The sequence below is a fragment of the Sphaerodactylus townsendi genome, linkage group LG11, assembly GCF_021028975.2.
Source record: "Sphaerodactylus townsendi isolate TG3544 linkage group LG11, MPM_Stown_v2.3, whole genome shotgun sequence".
Classification (NCBI taxonomy): domain Eukaryota; kingdom Metazoa; phylum Chordata; class Lepidosauria; order Squamata; family Sphaerodactylidae; genus Sphaerodactylus; species Sphaerodactylus townsendi.
This window is the reverse complement of record NC_059435.1, coordinates 71,389,487-71,409,211: the sequence shown is the minus strand read 5'-3', so window position 1 is coordinate 71,409,211 and position 19,725 is coordinate 71,389,487. Positions and strand designations below refer to the sequence as shown.

Sequence of the window (19,725 nt, the reverse complement as noted above, 5' to 3'; positions counted from 1 at the left end):
GCGAAGGGACAGTTGACACCTTTTGGAAAGAGCATCTTTGTGCAGATAAAGTCTATCTTGCCTTCATTCGTTGTATTGCCAAAAGGGGTTTTTAATAGAAACCCAGATTGGAAATATATGTTTTTCCTTCCGTGTTGCCATTTCCCTCCATTCCTTTCCCCTGTTACTTCACAGGAATCAGTCAAGCCCGCATACAGAAAGCAAAAATACACCCAGAAATGTTGTCTTTTGAATAGTTTTACTTATAACAATTTGTATCACTGAGGAAGGCCGGCGGGGTGTCTGGAGAATCAGGTTTGTTTTCCCAGTCCTCCCCCGTGAAGCATGCTGGGTAACTTTAGACCGGTCACAGTTCTCTCAGAACTCTCTCCGCTGACATGGAGGCAGGCAACGGCAAACCACCTCTGAACTTCTCTTGCCTTGAAAACCTTATGGGCAGTGGTGGGATCCAAAAAGTTTAGTAACAGGTTTCCATGGTGGTGGGATTCAAACTGTGGCGTAGCGCCAATGGGGTTGGGCGGGGCACGACGGGGGCGTAACCGGGCAATCTGGGGGTGGGGCATTCCTGGGCGGGGCTGTGGCAAGGACGCAGCTGCTGTGCTGGTCCTTGGGCGGGAAACGAATGCACGCAGACGCAGGCTGCCACGCACGCCGGTGCACCTCCTGCTAGACTGCTTCAAGTTCTGCGCCCTACTGCTGAGGCATTTAACTAAGGCAAAAAAAATCGCGTCTGGCAAAAAAAAAAAAATGCACCCAATTAGTAACCCCCTCTCGGCACACACAAATAATTAGTAACCTACTCTCAGGAACCTGTGAGAACCTGCTGGATCCCACTTCTGCTTATGGGATCACCATAAGTCAGCTTCACGGCACTTTCTGCCAAAATCCATTAGTATTCATCCTATTAGGCCTTTTGTCTACTTTCTTGGTTATTTGTGCCCATATGTGACTGTAAAAGTCCTGTGAGTGGGGACTTTATTTGTCCTGCTCCACCTGCATGAAAGGCCTCTAGTGGGGCCAGTGTGGACTGGTAACATTGTGAGCTGAAAACAACAGCAGAAGTATATACAAAGAAGGACAAATTCAGTTTCTACCTGCCAGTTGCCAGCACAGAGACCCCTTCCACACATGCAGAATAATGCCCTTTCAATCCACTTTCAGTGCACCTTGAAGCTGGATTTTAGTATGCGGAATAGCAAAATCCACTTGCAAACAGTTGTGAAAGTGGATTGAATGCACATTATTCTGTACGTCCGGAAAGGGGCCAGAGGCAAACAGAGAAGGGAGGAAACTTTGGGAGCCCACACTGGAAGATAAAAGCTTAATGCTTTCTGTTGGGTCCAAAGTTTTTCCAAAAACAAAACTAGATGATACCCATCTGTAGAAAATACAGGTGGAAGAATGAATAACCTTCATACCTCCAAACAGCAACAACATGAAATTCACGTCTTTTCCCTCTTTCCTGTCTCCTTCTCTTCTGGGTCCTTCAAGACCGTCCTGGGTTTCACCTCCGGTTCGCTGGAAAATTCGGTGAAGCGGAAGGCCAGCCATGGGAGCGTCTTCAGCTTCCGCTTGCGCAGCAGGGACATGGGCTCAGAAGCCGACTTTGCTGACGACGACATCAGCACGGCGGGGGAGAGCGAAAGCCAGCGTGGATCCTTGCTCGTCCCGAGGAACGGGAGGCGCCTCAGTGTGCAGAGTCAGATGAGTCACAGTTCGCCCAACTGCACGCTCAACGGCAAGAGGAACTCCTCGGTGGACTGCAACGGCGTGGTGTCGCTCATCGGAGGAGGGGGAAGTCCGGACCCAACATCTCCAACTGATAACCTGTTGTCCCCAGTTATTATGGAGAAATCTGGAATGGGCGATTCGGTGAGTCTGTTTTTCTTCGTTGCACAGAAGTCGGGCTCCCGCTGTGACCCACTGTGCCAAATGTAATACACCAACCATATATTGAGACTGGCAGGTGTTTGACAGTCCGTCCCGTGGTTTTGCAAGCCGTTTATTGACCCTTGTATGCGTGAATGATGTTATGTGTATGGCTTGATCATTCAGACAGTGAATGAAGATAAAGGTTTCATCTTGAATAAGTTTATGGTGCGTTCTCAGACAGTGGGATGCTTCTGTTCTTGAGATTTTAGGAGTCAACGAGAATCCCAGTGGTCCCATATCCTCAAAGGCACAAAACATAATCCCTTGTTGAATGGGGAATTTGGGTCCATAGAAAATTCTTGGTTAACCAGTGAATCTAACAGGTGCTTCGTGGTCCCTTCCACACATGCAGAATAATGCACTTTCAATCCACTTTCAATTCACTTTGCAGTTGGATTTTACTGTGCAGAGTAGCAAAATTCGCTTGCAAACAGTTGTGAAAGTGGATTGAAAGTGCATTATTCTGCGTGTGCGGAAGGGGCCTATCTCTCCTATGATGTACTTAACTAATCTTGAAGTGACCAAACAACAGAAATCTTTTACACTGGAAGGCTGATACAGGAAGGCTGTTTATCAGGAGAGGAAAAGTCCCTTTGGACCCGAGCGCGTAGAAACAGCACAACACGTGCTTCTCCACTGTCAGTTTTATAAAAATACACATTAGTTTTATTTCGCCACTGTTGTATAGATTCCCAGGATATACAGAACAATTTTGTACAGACACCGAGTTCCGAATAACAGCCCTCAAGATACGTTGCAGGATCATCTAGGCAACAAAGTAGGCTTAGTGACATGATAGCTATAACACTTAATTTAACCATTTTATTGTTTATTTTTAAATTTTGTTTTTACTGGTTTTATAGGTCACTCTTCCCTGGTGACTCAGGGTGGATGCCAACAGATTCCATAAATGCATAAGACAAACCATATGCAATGTATTGTCGAAGGCTTTCACGGCCGGAATCACTGGGGTGCTGTGTGGTTTCCGGGCTGTATGGCCGTGTTCTAGCAGCATTCTCTCCTGACGTTTCGCCTGCATCTGTGGCTGGCATCTTCTGAAGGATCCTCTGAAGATGCCAGCCACAGCCACAGAAGATCCTCTGAAGATGCCAGCCACAGATGCAGGCGAAACGTCAGGAGAGGATGCTGCTAGAACACGGCCCTACAGCCCGGAAACCACACAGCACCCCAAACCATATGCAATTCATATGTGTAAAATCCTATTAAAACTTGAGGGTGACAGTCCCCCTTTTAAGTTTTGTGTCACTTTTAGTATTTATACTTACTGTTGTAATATGTGTTATCCTCTATGCTAACTATCCTATATGTCATTTGTCTTATGCTGGTCAAAGAAAGATTGGATTGGATTTGGTTGGGAGTAATGGGGTTAAGTCAGTGGGGCTAAGGGTATAAAATGCCCCCAAACCTTTCTTGGTATATTTATGAGGGCCAGATATTGTCCAGTGAAAGCCAAGGATGTATCCCGTGAAAAGCTGTTGCCACGACGTGCTTTCTGCTTGCCAGTCCTGGTTCTTTGCTTGAATAGGGTTGCCCGCCGGTGGGAGTCTGGGAGGGAAACCGTCACGACTGCATGGCATCGTTTCTGGGCCAAACCCAGAAGTGACATCACGCTACCTGGTTTTATCATAGATTTCCCACTGAATCCTAGAGTGGCAAAACATAACTTCTGGTTTTGCTGTGGAAATGATGTTACAGCATTGCCACAGCGGCTTTTTTTTCTTCATCCCCCACCCCCACCCCCATCCTAACCACGGAAAGGATGCTCTTTCATTATGGAAATGCAAGAAGGAAACGAAATGGCTAGGACAACACAAGTCTAACAGAACTATGAGCCGCTTCTATTCCTTTTCACTTTTTGTCTGTTTATTTTCTGTTTAAACTTCACGCGAAGCGTTTCAAAATGGAACTGCTCCGGCTCCGCCTGTATCCGACGTAACCTTTTCCTTCAAATGCCAACTGTGAAGTGCGCCACTTATGAACAATCCTATATTTATTTGTGTATTCATTAATGCGGTCTCTGAACCACGTCTGAAGCCCATTAGCAGCTTAGTGGTTCTTCGTTTTGCTCATTTACAGCTGTTGTGCCTCCAAGCTAAGCGCGGGGCTCTCGACACCCACTTCAGTCGGCAGGAGATGAGAACACTTAGTATTAACAAAGAGGTATTGGTTTAAATCCCATTGAGGAATCTTCCCTTGGCATCGGCCCTGCTGGTGCTTTATTAGTTTCAGGTACCGCAGTGACTAAGGAACCTCTGCTAGGGCTTCCTCGCTGACACCGCTGTCTGCTTTAGCACAACGAAATAAAATAAAAGTCTGCTGGAAATTAACCGGAGTGGGCAGCCAACGGAAAACACTCTTGGCACCTCTGTAGTCGTCTAGGAAATTTCACCGAGGTGCTATAGCAACAGATGCTCATTTTGATGATGCAGAAGGAAGGACGCTCGCGCGTCGGAAAAAACAGGTTCGGGGTTTAATTGGTGAAGGCCCGGCAAAAATGAACTGGAAGTTAAATGGCCCTAACCCCAAGGCCTTTAAGAATCAGACTAAACTGACATAATTCAGAGTTGCGCACTCGTCAGTGCTGCATATTTTTTACAAGAAAGGTTGCAGTCAGAAGATTTATCCACCCTGCCCATGAATGGTTTTTATTCAAGTCGGGGGCCATCATGGCTTCCCCCAGAGCATCCTGGGAATTGTAGTCTGGAAAAAGTGCTAATAATTCTTTAGTAGAAATCATTTCACACACTTCCCAACAATAATTCCAATTACTAAAATACCCTGAGGAGAACACATGACAGTTAAATATGACTGGGCACACCTAGCCCTCAGACTTATTTTAAGGCTTTTGTCTGTCTGTCTGTCTGTCTGTATGTCTGTATGTCTGTATGTATGTATGTATGTATGTATGTATGTATGTATGTATGTATGTATGTATGTATGTATGTATAACAAGCAGAATGTAGCTTGTGTGCCCCTTTAAATAAGAACAGTTATCTTGGTAAAGACCAGCCTTTTTACCTCAGAAACCATAAACAAAAGAACTTTGTTTATACTGAGAGAAAAATGTGTATACACACACATACAAACATACATAAACAAAGTAACATAAACGAAGTGACACTTATATGTTGATACATTTACAGTTCTTCATTTGGTTACAATTTGGTTACCATAACAAAGCATAGTTTACAGTATTAAACTTTCAGGCGGAGCTTTTACATAGCTGTAGTTAACAGAACACTGAACAACATCTTTCCTCAGTCAGAGTCAGACAGTCTCCAGCTGTCACTTTCAGAATGTTCATTGAGCTCCCCCAGAATTCCATGCCTGCTGAATGCAAGGCAGTCAGATCCAACAACCTCCCTTGTGGGAGGTTGCCTGTTGCCTTTGGGGGTGGGGACATCTGTGGTCTAGCATCACTTTGCTAGGCTATAAATCTCATGTCAATTTCAAGGGTCTGTTGCTCAAGCATTTGTCCCAAAGCGTTTAAATAAAAAAGATAGAAAGAAAGCCCTTCAAATCACTCACTGATGCTGGCATGATCTCCTTTGCTCTCCCTGTGAACAGAGAGAAAAGGTCACACTTTAAGAGCTTTTAGAAACCACAGGGATTCTCCGATCTGAGGATGGGATGACTGCTGAAGAGGGGGAAACAGTTGCATAACTGAGAATCAAACCCAAAGGGAAAGTATGTCCCCTTCCGCACACGCAAAATAATGCGTTTTCAAACCACTTTCACAACTGTTTGCAAGTGGATTTTGCTATTCCGCACAGTTTCAAAGAGCACTGAAAGCAGTTTGAAAGTGCATTATTCTGCATGTGCAGAACGAGCCTATGACTACACAGGCATAAAAGCCCTGTGTGGTTTTTTGTTGTCGTTTCAATGGGGTCCTAATTTCTGTCCATATTTGTGAAGTAAACGAAGATATTTTATTTCTTTATTTTTGGAGTTATATCCCGCCCTGTCCCCAGAGGGCTCTGGGCCAGTTACAACATAATTAAACATTCCCCAAACATTAAAATATAAATCCAAATTTAAAATTAACCCGATTTAAATAATCAAAACATTTAAAATAAACGATGTGATGGGGGTAATCTAATAACATGAATTCCTCCTTCCCATCTTCCACCCTTACCTCCTCCCCCCCAGAGACTGAAAATATGTTATAGTGCAGTGGTGGCGAACCTTTGGCACTCCAGATGTTATGGACTACAATTCCCATCACCCCCTGCCACCATGGCCAACTGGCCATGCTGGCAGGGGCTGATGGGAATTGTAGTCCATAACATCTGGAGTGCCAAAGGTTCGCCACCACAGTTATAGTGCATTTGAATAATCCGGGTGGCTAGTTGGAAAAGGCCTGGTGGAACAGCCATGTATTACCTCCGTTGCCTTCATCATGAGACCTCTTGGGGCATCATCTTGAGTCATCCACAGTGCACCCATCTATTTGCTATCAAAATTAACACAGAACTCCGCTGCTCCTCTTTGTATCTACGTATGTTTGGGTGCCTGGGTGCCCCGTCCCAAGCTGCTCTTCCTGTTTGCTTGTCAAATTTTTTTCCAAGCTGCCCTGCAGTTAAACAGTTACATCAGGAAGGCGGCCTGCTCCACCAGGAACTTCCTGCCTTGTTTTTTAAAAAAGGACTTGTGGGATGCAGATCTACCCCTACTGGAATCACACCTGTTGGACTCCATGTGTCAGTCAGAAACATTTGCAGAGGTCAAGATTGGAAAACAAAAACAAAACCTCAGCCCTGCCAAAATGGACAGATGACTATGTTCGGCACGCAGAGAGGAAGTTCCAGCAAAATCTTATCTGGAATCAACGTGGTGTAAAGTTTAGGCTTTTCTCCTATGTAATTGACTCCTCTGTGGATTCCCCAAGGGGGTTCTGGGGGCCAGCTGGAAGTTGGCAACCTTAAGACTTGGGGTAACGTTGCCCTTGCCAGTGAATTTTACACGAAGCAAAATGGCACAGAAAATGTGGAGAAACCCCGGAGGAACTTCAAGGGCAGAAACAAGAATTTTGATAAACTCAGCAACTTTTTTTTTTTTTTTAAGAAGAAGAGTTTGGATTTATACCCCACCTTTCTCTCCTGTAAGAAGACTCAAGGTGGCTTACAGGCTCCTTTCCCTTCCTCTCCCCAGAACAGACCCCTTGTGAGGCAGGTGGGGCTGAGAGAGTTCCAAAGAACTGTGACTAGCCCCAGGTCACATAGCAGGAATGTAGAAGTGCAGAATCACATCTGGTTCACCAGCTAAGCCTCTGCCACTTAGGTGGAGGAGTGGGGAATCAAACCAGTTCTCCAGATTAGAATCCACCTGCTCTTAACCACTACCCCACGCTGGTAGGGAGATGTCCACATAGCCTTAGTCGGCAGTCAGCCTGTCTTTAAGACCTCCCTTATGACATCATTCTGGGATGCCGCATTTTAGGTTTCAGTTGAGGACTCAGACATTCGTGTGAGCCCATTCTTCCACTCTGCTTACACTCTGGCCTCGCTAAAAATACCCGCTTCCCAGTTAGTGTTTGAAAAGAGTCTCGCTATACATGGTAAACAAAAACTGCACCAGTACCCAAATGTCGCTTGTAGGCTGCGTTTTCTCCGTTTTCCTCTCTCTGTGCTTTCTGATGGCAATCTCTCAGAAGAGGGGCTCCCTGTATGGGGCTGTAGATCTTCATTTACATGTAAATTGCAGAACGATAAATTTGTCCCCACAAGGTTAGGCCAATTCAAGCGGGAAACATTTGCAATCGCACAAATAAGCGAGAGAGGGATAGCTGTCACCCACCAACACAGCCCCCGGGTGCGCGTTTGTGCTTCCACCGATTTGTTGACACTTTTTCTTACCTAGATTTTATTGGTAGGCTGTGTATGGGTTGGTGGATGAATGATGTTATCTTGGGCCAGGGCTTGGACAGCTTGGGGAGCAAAGAACTGCCCCTTCCCTTTCTTCCCTGGGTGTACATGAAGGAGGAGGAGGAGGGAGGGAGCAGGGAGGGAGGCAGAGAGCAGGGAGGGAGGGAGGGAGCAGGGAGGGAGGGAGGGAGGGAGGGGGGAGGGGGGGAGGGGGGAGGGAGGGAGGGAGCAGGGAGGGAGGGAGGGGGGGGGGGGAGGGAGGAGGAAGAGGAACAGGAGAAGAAGAAGAAGAGAGGACGAGGAAGAGGAAGAGAAGAAGAAGAAGAGGAGGAGGAGGAGGAGGAGGAGAGGAGGAGGAGGGGGAGGAGGAGAAGGAGAAGAAGAAGAAGAAGAAGAAGAAGAGGAGGGAGGAGAGGAGGGAGGAGAAGAGGGAGGAGGAGGCGGAGGAGGGGGGAGGAGGAGGGAAGAAGGAACAGGAGGAAGAGAGAAGAAAGAAGAAGAGACGAGAAGGAAGAGGAAGAAGAGAGAAGAAAGAAGAAGGAGGAGGAGGAGAAAAGAAGGAGGAGGAGGAGGAGAAGGAGGAAGGAGAGAGAGAAGAAGAAGAAGAAGAAGAAGAAGAAGAAGAAGAAGAAGAAGAAGAAGAAGAAGAAGAAGAAGAAGAAGAAGAAGAAGAAGAAGAAGAAGAAGAAGAATTGGGATTTAAAACCTGCCTTTCTCTCCTGTAAGGAGTTTCAAAGCGGCTTGCAAACTGCTTTCCCTTCCTCTCCCCACAACAGACATCTTGTGAGATAGGTGGGGCTGAGAGAGTTCGGCGAGAACTGTGACTGGCCCAAAATGTCACCCAGCAGGTTTCATGTGGAGGAGCAGGGAAACAAATCCAGTTCATCAGATAAGAGTCAACTGCTCATGTGGAGGACTGGGGAATCGAACCCTGTTCTCCAGATTAGAGTTCACCTGCTCTTAACCATTGTACCATACTGGCTCTCGACCTCTGGCTGTTAGGCCACTACACGTGCTGCCTTATTTCTCACATTCATTGGAGGTTATCTAATGTTTGCAGGCTTCTATCAGTGTGCCTGGCTCTCAGAGCATAGTGTAGCCAGTTACTGTACCTGTGGCAACTTGGTAACATCCACATAACTTGGTAATGGAGAGATTTGGTAACATCCAGACCTGACTACTGTAGCATGTTCTATGTGGGGCTCTCCTTGAAGACAGTTTGAAAACTTCTGTTGGTCCAAAACATAGTAGTTAGGCTCTTTACAGATGTTTACAGCAGTGCTTAAGTTACTGTTATTGCTTACCATCAAAAGCATAAACCACTGATTCCACATTAGCAATGATGCTTTCTACTGGAATTCTGGTGGTGGTAACAGCAAAGTTTCCTCCTTTGGCTAAGATGGATACTTTGTCACCAGAGAGTTGCCTCTCAGTCAGATTGATGATGGTTTCAGGAAGGAAGAAACCATGAAAATGAACAGAATTTGGCTGCCAGTGTTGAAAAACTCTAGAATCAAGACAGTGACTAATCAGCTCCACACAAACACAGGACAACTATAGACAATAGCAATCAAAGGGAACAAAGACGAAGATACTTCTATTCAGATGCATTCACCTATTGACCTTGCTATCTTCATTGTTATTCACATGCTACAGACTTCTTTGTGACTCACATGCCAGGCTACTCTATTCAGATGGCCTCACCTTTTGACCTCACAGTATATATACTCCACTTGCTTTCCATTCCTACTATCAGATCCTCTGAAGATGCCAGCCACAGATGCAGGTGAAACATCAGGAGAGAATGCTGCTAGAACACGGCCATACAGCCCGGAAACCACACAGCGCCCCAGTGATTCCAGCTGTGAAAGCCTTCGACAATACATTAAACATACACAGTTCTCTAAGTCTCTCCTTGTAGGGCATGGATTGCAGACCTTTCACTATTTTGATCACTCGTCTCTGGACTCATTCCAACTTGTCAGTATCCTTCTTGAATTTCGGTGCCCAGAACTGGACACAGTATTCCAAATAAGGTCTGCCCAGTGCAGAACAGAGAGATACTATTACGTTTCTTGATCTAGGCACTATACTTCTGTGGATGCAGCCCAGAACTGCATTGGCCTTCTTGGCTGCCCCATCACACTGCTGACTCATGTTCAATTTGTGGCCTCCCAGATGCCTTTCACATGTACTGCTGTCAAGCAAGGTGTCATTCATCTGTCATCTGTGCATTTTTATTTTTTTTCTGCCTAAGTGTAGCATTTTACATTTATCTCTGCTAAAATTCATTTGGTTAGTTTTGACCCAGCTACCTAATCTGTTCAGGTCATTTTGAATTCTGACCTGTCCTCTGGGGTATTAGCTACCCACCCTGTCACCTGCAAATTTGATTAGCCTGCCCTCTATTCCAATTCAACAGAAAATAAACCAGAACAACATTTTGCTGAGGGTGTGTCAGGATTCAGTTTTTGGTTAACCGTGAATACTGCCTGCTAGCCGTGAACTAACTGTCAAAGGGCAAAAATCCTGTTGGCTCTTTCCTTTCAGCTGGTCCCTTGAGCCACGCCCAAGGTCTTTAGCACCTGCAGAACAACACAACGGCACACCTGAAACTATATAGTGAGGCTCTATATATATAGTGAGGCTCCTATTTGTAGTGACTCCAGACCTGAGAATCTCTCTTCCTCTGGAGCATAGGTGTCAAACTCGTGGCCCTCCAGATGTTATGGACTACAGTTCCCATCATCCCCTGCCAGCATCATGCTGGCAGGGGATGATGGGAGATGTAGTCCATAACATCTGGAGGGCCGCAAGTTTGACACCTGTGCTCTGGAGGTTCCGCTCCTAAATCCAAGGCTCTGCAACTTATGAAGGCAGAGCCAAAAGAGGGCAAGCAAATGCAGATTGCTGGCTATTTAGAAACGGTGTGTGTGTGTTTGTGTGCGTGTGTGGACTGTGTGTGTACAATTAACTGTTTGCCTCAACAGACCACTCTGTCAGAAGAAGTGAGCAAGAAACACCTTTTGTCTCCCCAACGCCTGTCCGTGGATCACTCGGAGGGACATTTTCAAAGGCAGCGAGCTGTGAGTGCCGTCAGCATCATCACTAGTGCCATGGAAGGTAAGAGGCCCTCTTGAAGTTGAGCTGAGCCCCGTGTACAATCAGAGAATCAGGGACCATCTAGCAAGAAGGGCCAGCTGAAGACACTGTCCCAACCTCTACTTCGCAGGTGTCAAACTCGCGGCCCTCCAGATGTTCATGAACTACGATTCCCATCAGCCCTTGCCGGTCTAGCCAATGCTCATGTTGGGAGGGACTGATGGGAATTGTAGTTCAGGAACATCTGGAGGGCCGTGAGTTTGACACCCCTGCTCTACTGCATCTCTCCATTTAACCCCACAGGAGCCCGAGCAGTGAATACTTTTTCCTGCCTCTTTCCCAGCTGCCCTTAAACACAGTGTGGCTAGCCTCGAATGCAGAGTAGGACTCCACAAACTCTCACAAGCTGTTGGGGATCAGACAGATTTACGGAGGATAAGTCTATCTCTGGCTACTGGCCTTGGTGACTGAACAGAACCTCCAAATTCAAAGGCAGTCAACCTGCAAATACCAGTGTCAGGAGGCAACACCAAAAGACATACTCCGCTGAGGAACGGGGGAATGCAATGACAGAGCAGCAGGCAAGTTGGTAGCGATGAACATGCTTGAATACATTCTGCCTATTTTAAAAACAACACATTTAAACTGTGTTTGCTTTACTTTGTCCTGATGACAGAGGCAATGGGATCAATGAAAGGTGACGACTCCCCACTCCTTATTTTTAACCAAAGGGTTTGTGCCAGTCCTTTTCCGTTGTTTTTGGGTGTTCCCACCTGATGAACTGAAAGGGGAGCCCCGTGCAATCTTCTCAATATTTGCATTCTCCGCTTCATGCAAATAGGGCGTATTTTCCAGATTCGGTAAGCACACGTGCAAATACTGTAAAAAAAAAAAAATCTGGGCTTAGCATGTGCAGAAGCTGCAAAACACACGTGTGACCCTGTTGGCACAAAATGGTCCTCGTGTGTATCAAGAGCTTCGTGCATCGCTTGGTCTTCTGCTCCGTGAGTTAGGAATGTCGAAGTATTAAAGATCGAAAAGGGGCTTTAGTCCCATCGAAGAACAGCATTGCCATTAAGTTTTGTAGTTCTCCCTCCTACATAAGCTTGGAGTTCCCCCAGTCTTCCAAGACACCTCTAAATGCCTTGGAAATCTGACACTGAGCTTCAGACACAAAGACTTGTACTCCTCCATATTTTTCCCCTAAGCTGGAAGCGTGTATGTGTAATATTGTGTGCTCTGTATAAGCTTTGTATAAAAGGCTGCTAAGAATTCCAAACAGATGCGGCTGCCCTGACTCAGCGCATTTGTCCGTCTCGATTCACGCGGCCTCCTCTGATGGGCAGCTGCTCTTCGCCGTCTTGGGAAGACCAAGGTCTTTCCCAGCCCGGCTGTGACGGAGCTCCTTTTAAGTAGAGTAGCTCAGAAGTGAACCTCGAGGTCTTTGGCGTGTGAAGCCTGTGACTCTGCGTCGTTGCCGTTCCTTTGTTCCCGTGGCGCTGAAACGCTGCTTCTGTTAGTACAACCAAAACAACATTTTACAGCCCTTTCATCACAGCACAGCATTGAAGATATAAGAATGCCTGAAACTCTAAAAGGATGAGTGCTAGATTGGAATCCAGCAGCATCTTAAGAGACCAATAAGAATTTTGGGAAATGAGCTTTCCGGAGCTTTGACTCAGGAAATGCCAAAAATCGTGTTGCTCTCTAATAAGGTTGACACGTCAGGTTGGGAAATACCTGGAGATTTTGGGTGGGAACCTGGAGAGGGCAGGTTGGGGGAGGGGAGGGACTTTGGCAAGGTGTAATGCCAAAGAATCCATCCTCCAAAGCAGCCATTTTCTCCAGGGAAGTTTAGAGAGCCAGCGTGGCCTAGTGGTTAAGGTGCAGTCTAATCTGGAGAACCGGGTTTGATTCCCCGTTCTGCCACTTGAGCTGTGGAGGCTTATCTGGTGGACCAGATTAACTTGTGCACTCCAACACATGCCAGCTGGGTGACCTTGGGCTAGTCACAGTTCTTCAGAGCTCTCTCAGCCCCACCTACCTCACAGGGTGTTTGTTATGGGGGGAGGAGGAAGGGAAAGGAGTTTGTAAGCCCCTTTGAGTCTCTTTATAGGAGAGAAAGAGGGGATATAGATCCAACTCTTCTTCCTCATTTTTGTTGTCTGGAGAACAAAGGGGTGATCTCCAGGTGAAACCTGGAGATTGGTAACCCAAGGTTCTAAAGTGCTGCCGGACTCAAATATGGTTCTTCTGCTGCAGACCAACATAGCTGATTTCCTGGAAGGAGGAGAAATCTGAAATGTCTGCTGTACTTTGAAATGTCTCATCTGAACCTGGCTGTACGTCGGATTCAGCGATGGAACGGTTCGCGTGGCATCAGGCTCGATATGGGAAGAGCTGATTTCTCTTTTAGCGTTCTCCCAAGTCAAAAAATATACCCGCAGGCAGAAAAGTAGCAGAAATGTTCCAGCCCAGACCTTGGCTGATGGTTTTTTGCTTCGTTCTGCCTGAATTAAAAATGTCTGTTGCTTATTGTCCAAACCAAATGTGGGCCATTTTACTCCCTCGGCCGACGTGTAGCACCGAGCTGAAAAGGAGACATTTTCATCCGCTCCATTTTTTGAGAGATTACGTGAATGGCTGGTGACCTCCTGCTTTTCAAAGATGAAAAGTCAGCCCTTGTTTACATCTGTTTTATCCGTGTCGAAGTCAGAAACAGCAAAGGCTGCAAACACGCCGGTAAAGGGTCGCCTCTTACAATGACTGTCGCGACCGCCACAAGGTTCCAAAGTTAAGGCTTGTAAGAAAGAGACATATAGCTGACACAAGGGGTTTTCTTTTAACCCTCTGTTATGCCGTGCTAACAATTGTGGCCAAGAGGCGAGAAGTAGGGTCACTGGTAGAAGTCTGAATTTCATTCTAGCACGAACAGTTTTGTACAGCCAGGTTCAACAGTGGCAGCCGAGGGAGGTGGTGAACTCACTGGCAGTCTTTGAGCACTGGCTGGATGATCACTTGTCAGGAATGCTCGAGGCTGATCCAGCATTGAGCAGGGGTTGGAATAGATGGCCTCTATGGCCCTTCCAACTCTGTCTTACTATATAGAAGAAGAAGAAGAAGAAGAAGAAGAAGAAGAAGAAGAAGAAGAAGAAGAAGAAGAAGAAGAAGAAGAAGAAGAAGAAGAAGAAGAAGAAGAAGAGAAGAGAAGAGAAGAGAAGAGAAGAGAGAAGAGAGAGAGAGAAGAGAGAGAAGAGAGAGAGGGGGAGGGAGGGAGGAGGAGGAGGAGGAGTTTGGATTTATATCCCCCCTTTCTCTCCTGCAGGAGACTCAAAGGGGCTGACAATCTCCTTGCCCTTCCCCCCTCACAACAAACACCCTGTGGGGTAAGTGGGGCTGAGAGAGTTCCGAGAAACTGTGACTAGCCCAAGGTCACCCAGCTGGCGTGTGTGGGAGTGCACAGGCTATGTCTTTTGCTTATCATAAAGAAGAAGAAGAAGAGTTTGGATTTATATCCCCCCTTTCTCTCCCGCAGGAGACTCAAAGGGGCTTACAATCTCCTTGCCCTTCCCCCCTCACAACAAACACCCTGTGAGGTAGGTGGGGCTGAGAGAGCTCCAAGAAGCTGTGACTAGCCCAAGGTCACCCAGCTGGCGTGTGTGGGAGTGCACAGGCTAATCTGAATTCCCCAGATAAGCCTCCACAGCTCAGGTGGCAGAGCTGGGAATCAAACCTGGTTCCTCCAGATTAGATACACAAGCTCTTAACCTCCTACGCCACTGCTGCTCCCTGCACTGCTGTTATAATTGAACAACGTGCTCCTGACGACAAATGAGAAAAAGCAAGGGCTGCTGGGAAGTGTAGTCCTCAGCTATCTGGGAGGGTCCAGCTTCCAGTTCCTCCCAGAAGGGCAAGGACTACACTTCCCTTAGGCAGCCCTTGCACCACTGGGGAAATATACTCCTCCTCCCCCACTCTCCCCCCCACGGTGTGCTTCCCCCTGATGGTGAGGTGTTGAGCCTTCCAGAAGGGAGTGCAGCAGGGAAGGGCTATGCACTCCCCCCTCCCTTTCCAGTGTGCTTCTCCCTACTAGGTCTCTCAGGTGAACTTTGAGAACTTCCTACCTGGGAACAGGGACAAACTCTTTCAAGTCATAACTAAGCCGGAAGAGCCCATTTGCAAAGTTAGGGAAGCCGGACTATGTGGGGGGGGGGGGTATCTGAGAAAGGAGAGCTCGTTTGCAAAGTTAGGGGAGTCTGTGTGGGGGGGAGGGGACCAACATTTGACTATAGCCCGTTGTATTTGTTTGTACGATGGGCTTTGCTGCTAATGATTCTATGATTCTACAAGCTGGTCTTAGGATTCCTCTTGTCATTATAGGAATTCAGTAGCTTAGAGAAATTGCCAATTACTGCCATTGAGAAAGGTCCCTGTACTTTTCTTGATTACCGTTGGATTTTACATCATTATATCTCAGACCGTACATTCTGCCTGTCATGGCCTTTTGGCCCTGCCGCTTACCTTTTTTTCCCCTTTGTAACTCGCATATGTCTTCCTAGTCAGGACCACTGCACGTACCTGATGACGTTAGTTGTAGCCCACAGATGCTCCCACCAATACCTATGTTGGTGTAACCTCAGCTTGTGGGTTCTGTGGGGCAGAATTTGGAATGAGTTTGCAACAACAATTTTTAAAAACAAAATGGTTTACTTTCTTAACATATAACATATAACATCAACATTTAACATCACACTTCAAGGTCCTGTTCAGGTTGCATTTTCAAGTCCTTCTAGTTACAGTCTTCTGATATTGCCAAGTCCAATTCTTCTTTGCAAGTGGGTTGGCTCCTGAAGACTCCAAGGGCTGGGTGAACAGGATTCAACATGATGAAGGTTTCCAGGAGAACTCTCACCCATTACAACCACAAAAACCCTTAACAAGGTGTTAAGGGCTTATGCAACCAAGGTCCGAGTCTGGTAGCCTTGTCTCCTCCAGACTAAATGAGCTCTGCGGCCTCTTGCTGCTTTGAGTCTCCACCCCTTTCTGGGTCAACCTATTCTGAGCATGGGGGTTACATTGGCACCTGCCAAGGGTTTTTAGGAAGTGGGTGAGGCCAGCTAGGGATTTTTGCCCAGCAAGGCTTCCGTCTGACTATTGGAGACTTGATTGGCTGTGCAGATTATTTAAATATTGCTCTGGCAACAGTTGCCGTGCCAGCAGAAGAATCTACACTGTCTGACTGAAGTTAATTTATAGCAGGCATTTTGTGGCTGGCTCCGCCCTCGGCAGCAGCCATTTTGTTGCTGCACCCACCATGTCGGAATACCAACTGTGCCTGCAGGCTCAAAAAGGCTGGCAAATTCTACTAGCTGGTTAACTATCAGTAGCATTGTAGAAAATAGTGCCATATGTACAAATATGCAGCCAAATGTACAAATACACAGTTATATGTGAACTGATGAATGGAACAGATCCTTGTGCACCTGCACGAAAATGCATGACTTTCCTTTCTTACCCTGGCCCTACTCTGGCCGTTGTGCTGTGTGCCTCTTCTTCCCTAGAGCTTGAAGAATCTCAACAGAAGTGCCCTCCTTGCTGGAACCGTTTTGCAGTCAAGTTTCTCATCTGGGAGTTTTGCCCGATGTGGTTGCTGATCAAACAGAAGGTCAAGTTTGTCATCATGGACCCCTTCAGCGACCTCACCATCACCCTGTGCATTGTGTTGAACACCCTATTCATGGCCATGGATCATTACAAGATGACCAAAGACTTCGAGGACGTCCTCAACATTGGTAATCAGGTAAGCAGACGCCATTGTCATTCGTGTTTCATGCAGTCAGACTAAAAGAGAGGAGGCCGACTTTAGTGGGTCGAGGAAACCCAACCCATGAAGCTGAGTGCCTCTAGTGCAGTGGTGGCGAACCTTTGGCAGTCCAGATGTTATGGACTACAATTCCCATCAGACCCTGCCAGCATGGGAATTGTAGTCCATAACATGGGACTGCCAAAGGTTCGCCACCACGGCTCTAATGGATCCCACATCTTAGGCATGTTTGAGAAGTCCATGAAAGAAGTCCAAGATATTGGACTCCACGTGAGCAGCAGTGGTGTAGGAGGTTAAGAGCTCGTGTATCTAATCTGGAGGAACCGGGTTTGATTCCCAGCTCTGCCGCCTGAGCTGTGGAGGCTTATCTGGGGAATTCAGATTAGCCTGTGCACTCCCACACACGCCAGCTGGGTGACCTTGGGCTAGTCACAGCTTCTCAGAGATGTTTGTTGTGAGTGGGGAAGGGCAAGGAGATTGTAAGCCCCTTTGAGTCTCCTGCAGGAGAGAAAGGGGGGATATAAATCCAAACTCTTCTTCTTCTTCTTCTTCTTCTTCTGGTAACCACTATAGCACACTGGCTGTCAGCGTGACCCGCTGAATTGTTGCCTAAAGCACGTGAAGCATTTGGGAGCGTTCCAAACGCTACGGAAATATTGATGATTATTATCCCAGTTCCCATTAAAACATTTGCAAAGTGGCCCCTTTCCCCGCACTGGGCGCATTTGTTTGTTTTACGGAAGGAGATGAAAACGAGTCTGGTCAGATTCCCAGGAGGCTGCTCGGTCCAGATGTTAATCTTTGTTTACAGCTACACAAAATATCATTTAGAAATGACGATCGGGCCGATGCTTTATTCTGTTTGCCAGATCTGTAGGCTGTCGAAAAGATTCTAAAGCGGCAAGTTGGGGCCTCCTCCTGACGGAGAGCCATACCGAGTTTTGGCTCCCGGGTGGTTATTTAGAGAAAGGTAGGATGCTATTTCAGCTGATAGTGAAGAATAAAGGAACAGCAGTGGCGTAGGAGGTTAAGAGCTCGTGTATCTAATCTGGAAGAACCGGGTTTGATTCCCAGCTCTGCCGCCTGAACTGTGGAGGCTTCTCTGGGGAATTCAGATTAGCCTGTACACTCCCACACACGCCAGCTGGGTGACCTTGGGCTAGTCACAGCTTCTCGGAGCTCTCTCAGCCCCACCTACCTCACAGGGTGTTGTGAGGGGGGAAGGGCAAGGAGATTGTAAGCCCCTTTGAGTCTCCTACAGGAGAGAAAGGGGGGATATAAAGCCAAACTCTTCTTCTTCTTCTAAATAGGACTTGCAAGGAGGGGTTGAAATGCAGGGTGGGGTTATATCAGCAAAAATGATCCTTTCCCCACAACACAAGTAAAACGTTTTCAGGACTGAAATAAAAGCGTTTTGGGGGGAGCTCTGCGCAGGTTTTTTTTTTATTACCCGAAACGGTTTATTCACAGCTTCAAAACGTTTTAAATGCATCCCATTTTCTAGTGATCCCTGCGGCTGAAACATTTTATTAAGACTTTATTTGTGTGCTGTCCATTTAAGACACATGTTGTGAGTTCTCTTTTTGCCTGCAAAAGCTCCTTGCCCTGTTTCTGGAGCATTTCAGAGCGTTTTTGAGATTTTGGGGGGCAGTGGCGTAGTGGCTAAGAGCAGTGGCTAAGAGCAGGTGCACTCTGATCTGGAGGAACCGGGTTTGATTCCCAGCTCTGCCGCTTGAGTTGTGAAGGCTTATCTGGGGAATTCAGATTAGCATGTACACTCCCACACACACCAGCTGGGTGACCTTGGGCTAGTCACAGCTTTTCGGAGCTCCCTCAGCCCCACCTACCTCACAGGGTGTTTGTTGTGAGGGGGGAAGGGCAAGGAGATTGTCAGCCCCTTTGAGTCTCCTGCAGGAGAGAAAGGGGGGATATAAAGCCAAACTCTTTTTCTTCTTCTTCTTAATCTTCACAGGCTAAGAAGCAGGAATTGCACAGGAGGCTGTGAAGCGTGGAACACTGATTTGGCCACACACTGGGGATAAAACAGGGAAAACAAAAAATGGAAGGCAGGAATCGTTTCAGGGGGTGCATGTGGGCAAAAGGGGGGGATTGAAAATGTTTCACAAACATTTCAGGAGATTTGTGCAGAAAGACTCAATATTAGGGGGGAAATTTTAACAATAAGGGCCGTTCAGTTACCCAGGGATGCGGTGAGTTCTCCATCTCTGGAGATGTTTTGGATGGCAAATGTCTTAAGAGAAGTGGACAGATAGGGCTTTTTCCCAACAAGGCTTCTGATTGGCTGTTGGAGATTTGTTTGGTTATGCAATTTTTCAACTTTGTTACTGAAGTGAAGCTTCACCCAGGTCTCCGGCCTTTGATCCCCCCAACCCCACCCCCTGAAAGCTGCCGGTCTGGGACAGGGGAAGGTATGTTGATGGGTTGCTCTATATTTTTTTAGGATTGTTTTATATGGTAATGCTTTCATTGTTGCTTTTGATTTTTGTAAGCTACCCTGAGACTTCAGTGTAGGATGGGGTATAAAGTCAATAAATAAATAATCTGCGGCAATCATTTTGTGGCTGACTCCACTCCCTACAGCGGCCATTTTGTGTCAGCCATTTTGCTGCTGTGCCCACCTTGCCTTGTCAGAATTCCAAGTTTGCCCAGAGGCTCAAAAAGGTTAGAGCAGTGATTCTCAACCTGCGGGTCGCGACCCCTTTGGGGGTCGAACGACCCTTTCACAGGGGTCGCCTAAGACTCTCTGCATCAGTGTTCTCCATCTGCAAAATGGATAAATGTTAGGGTTGGGGGTCCCCACAACATAAGGAACTGTATTAAAGGGTCTCGACATTAGGAAGGTCGAGAACCACTGGGTTAGAGACTCCTGCTTTAGGTAATCCTGCGTGGTGCAGGGGGTTGGACTGGATTGTCTTTTGGCCCCTTCCAACTTTGAGTTGATTCCGTGAGATTGTATGGTGG

General features: G+C 46.9%; 1 protein-coding gene across 2 annotated transcripts in view; it reads left to right on the top strand.

Moving 5' to 3' along the window:
- The window catches only part of LOC125440723 (sodium channel protein type 5 subunit alpha-like), a 395,791-nt gene that overhangs the window by 210,811 nt on the left and 165,255 nt on the right, over positions 1-19,725 (top strand). For both annotated transcript variants that reach the window (XM_048510652.1, XM_048510653.1), the window contains exons 12-14: positions 1,492-1,872; positions 10,808-10,940; positions 16,481-16,719. In XM_048510652.1, coding sequence (XP_048366609.1) covers positions 1,492-1,872; positions 10,808-10,940; positions 16,481-16,719 — 753 coding nt within the window. The remainder of the gene's footprint in view (positions 1-1,491; positions 1,873-10,807; positions 10,941-16,480; positions 16,720-19,725) is intronic.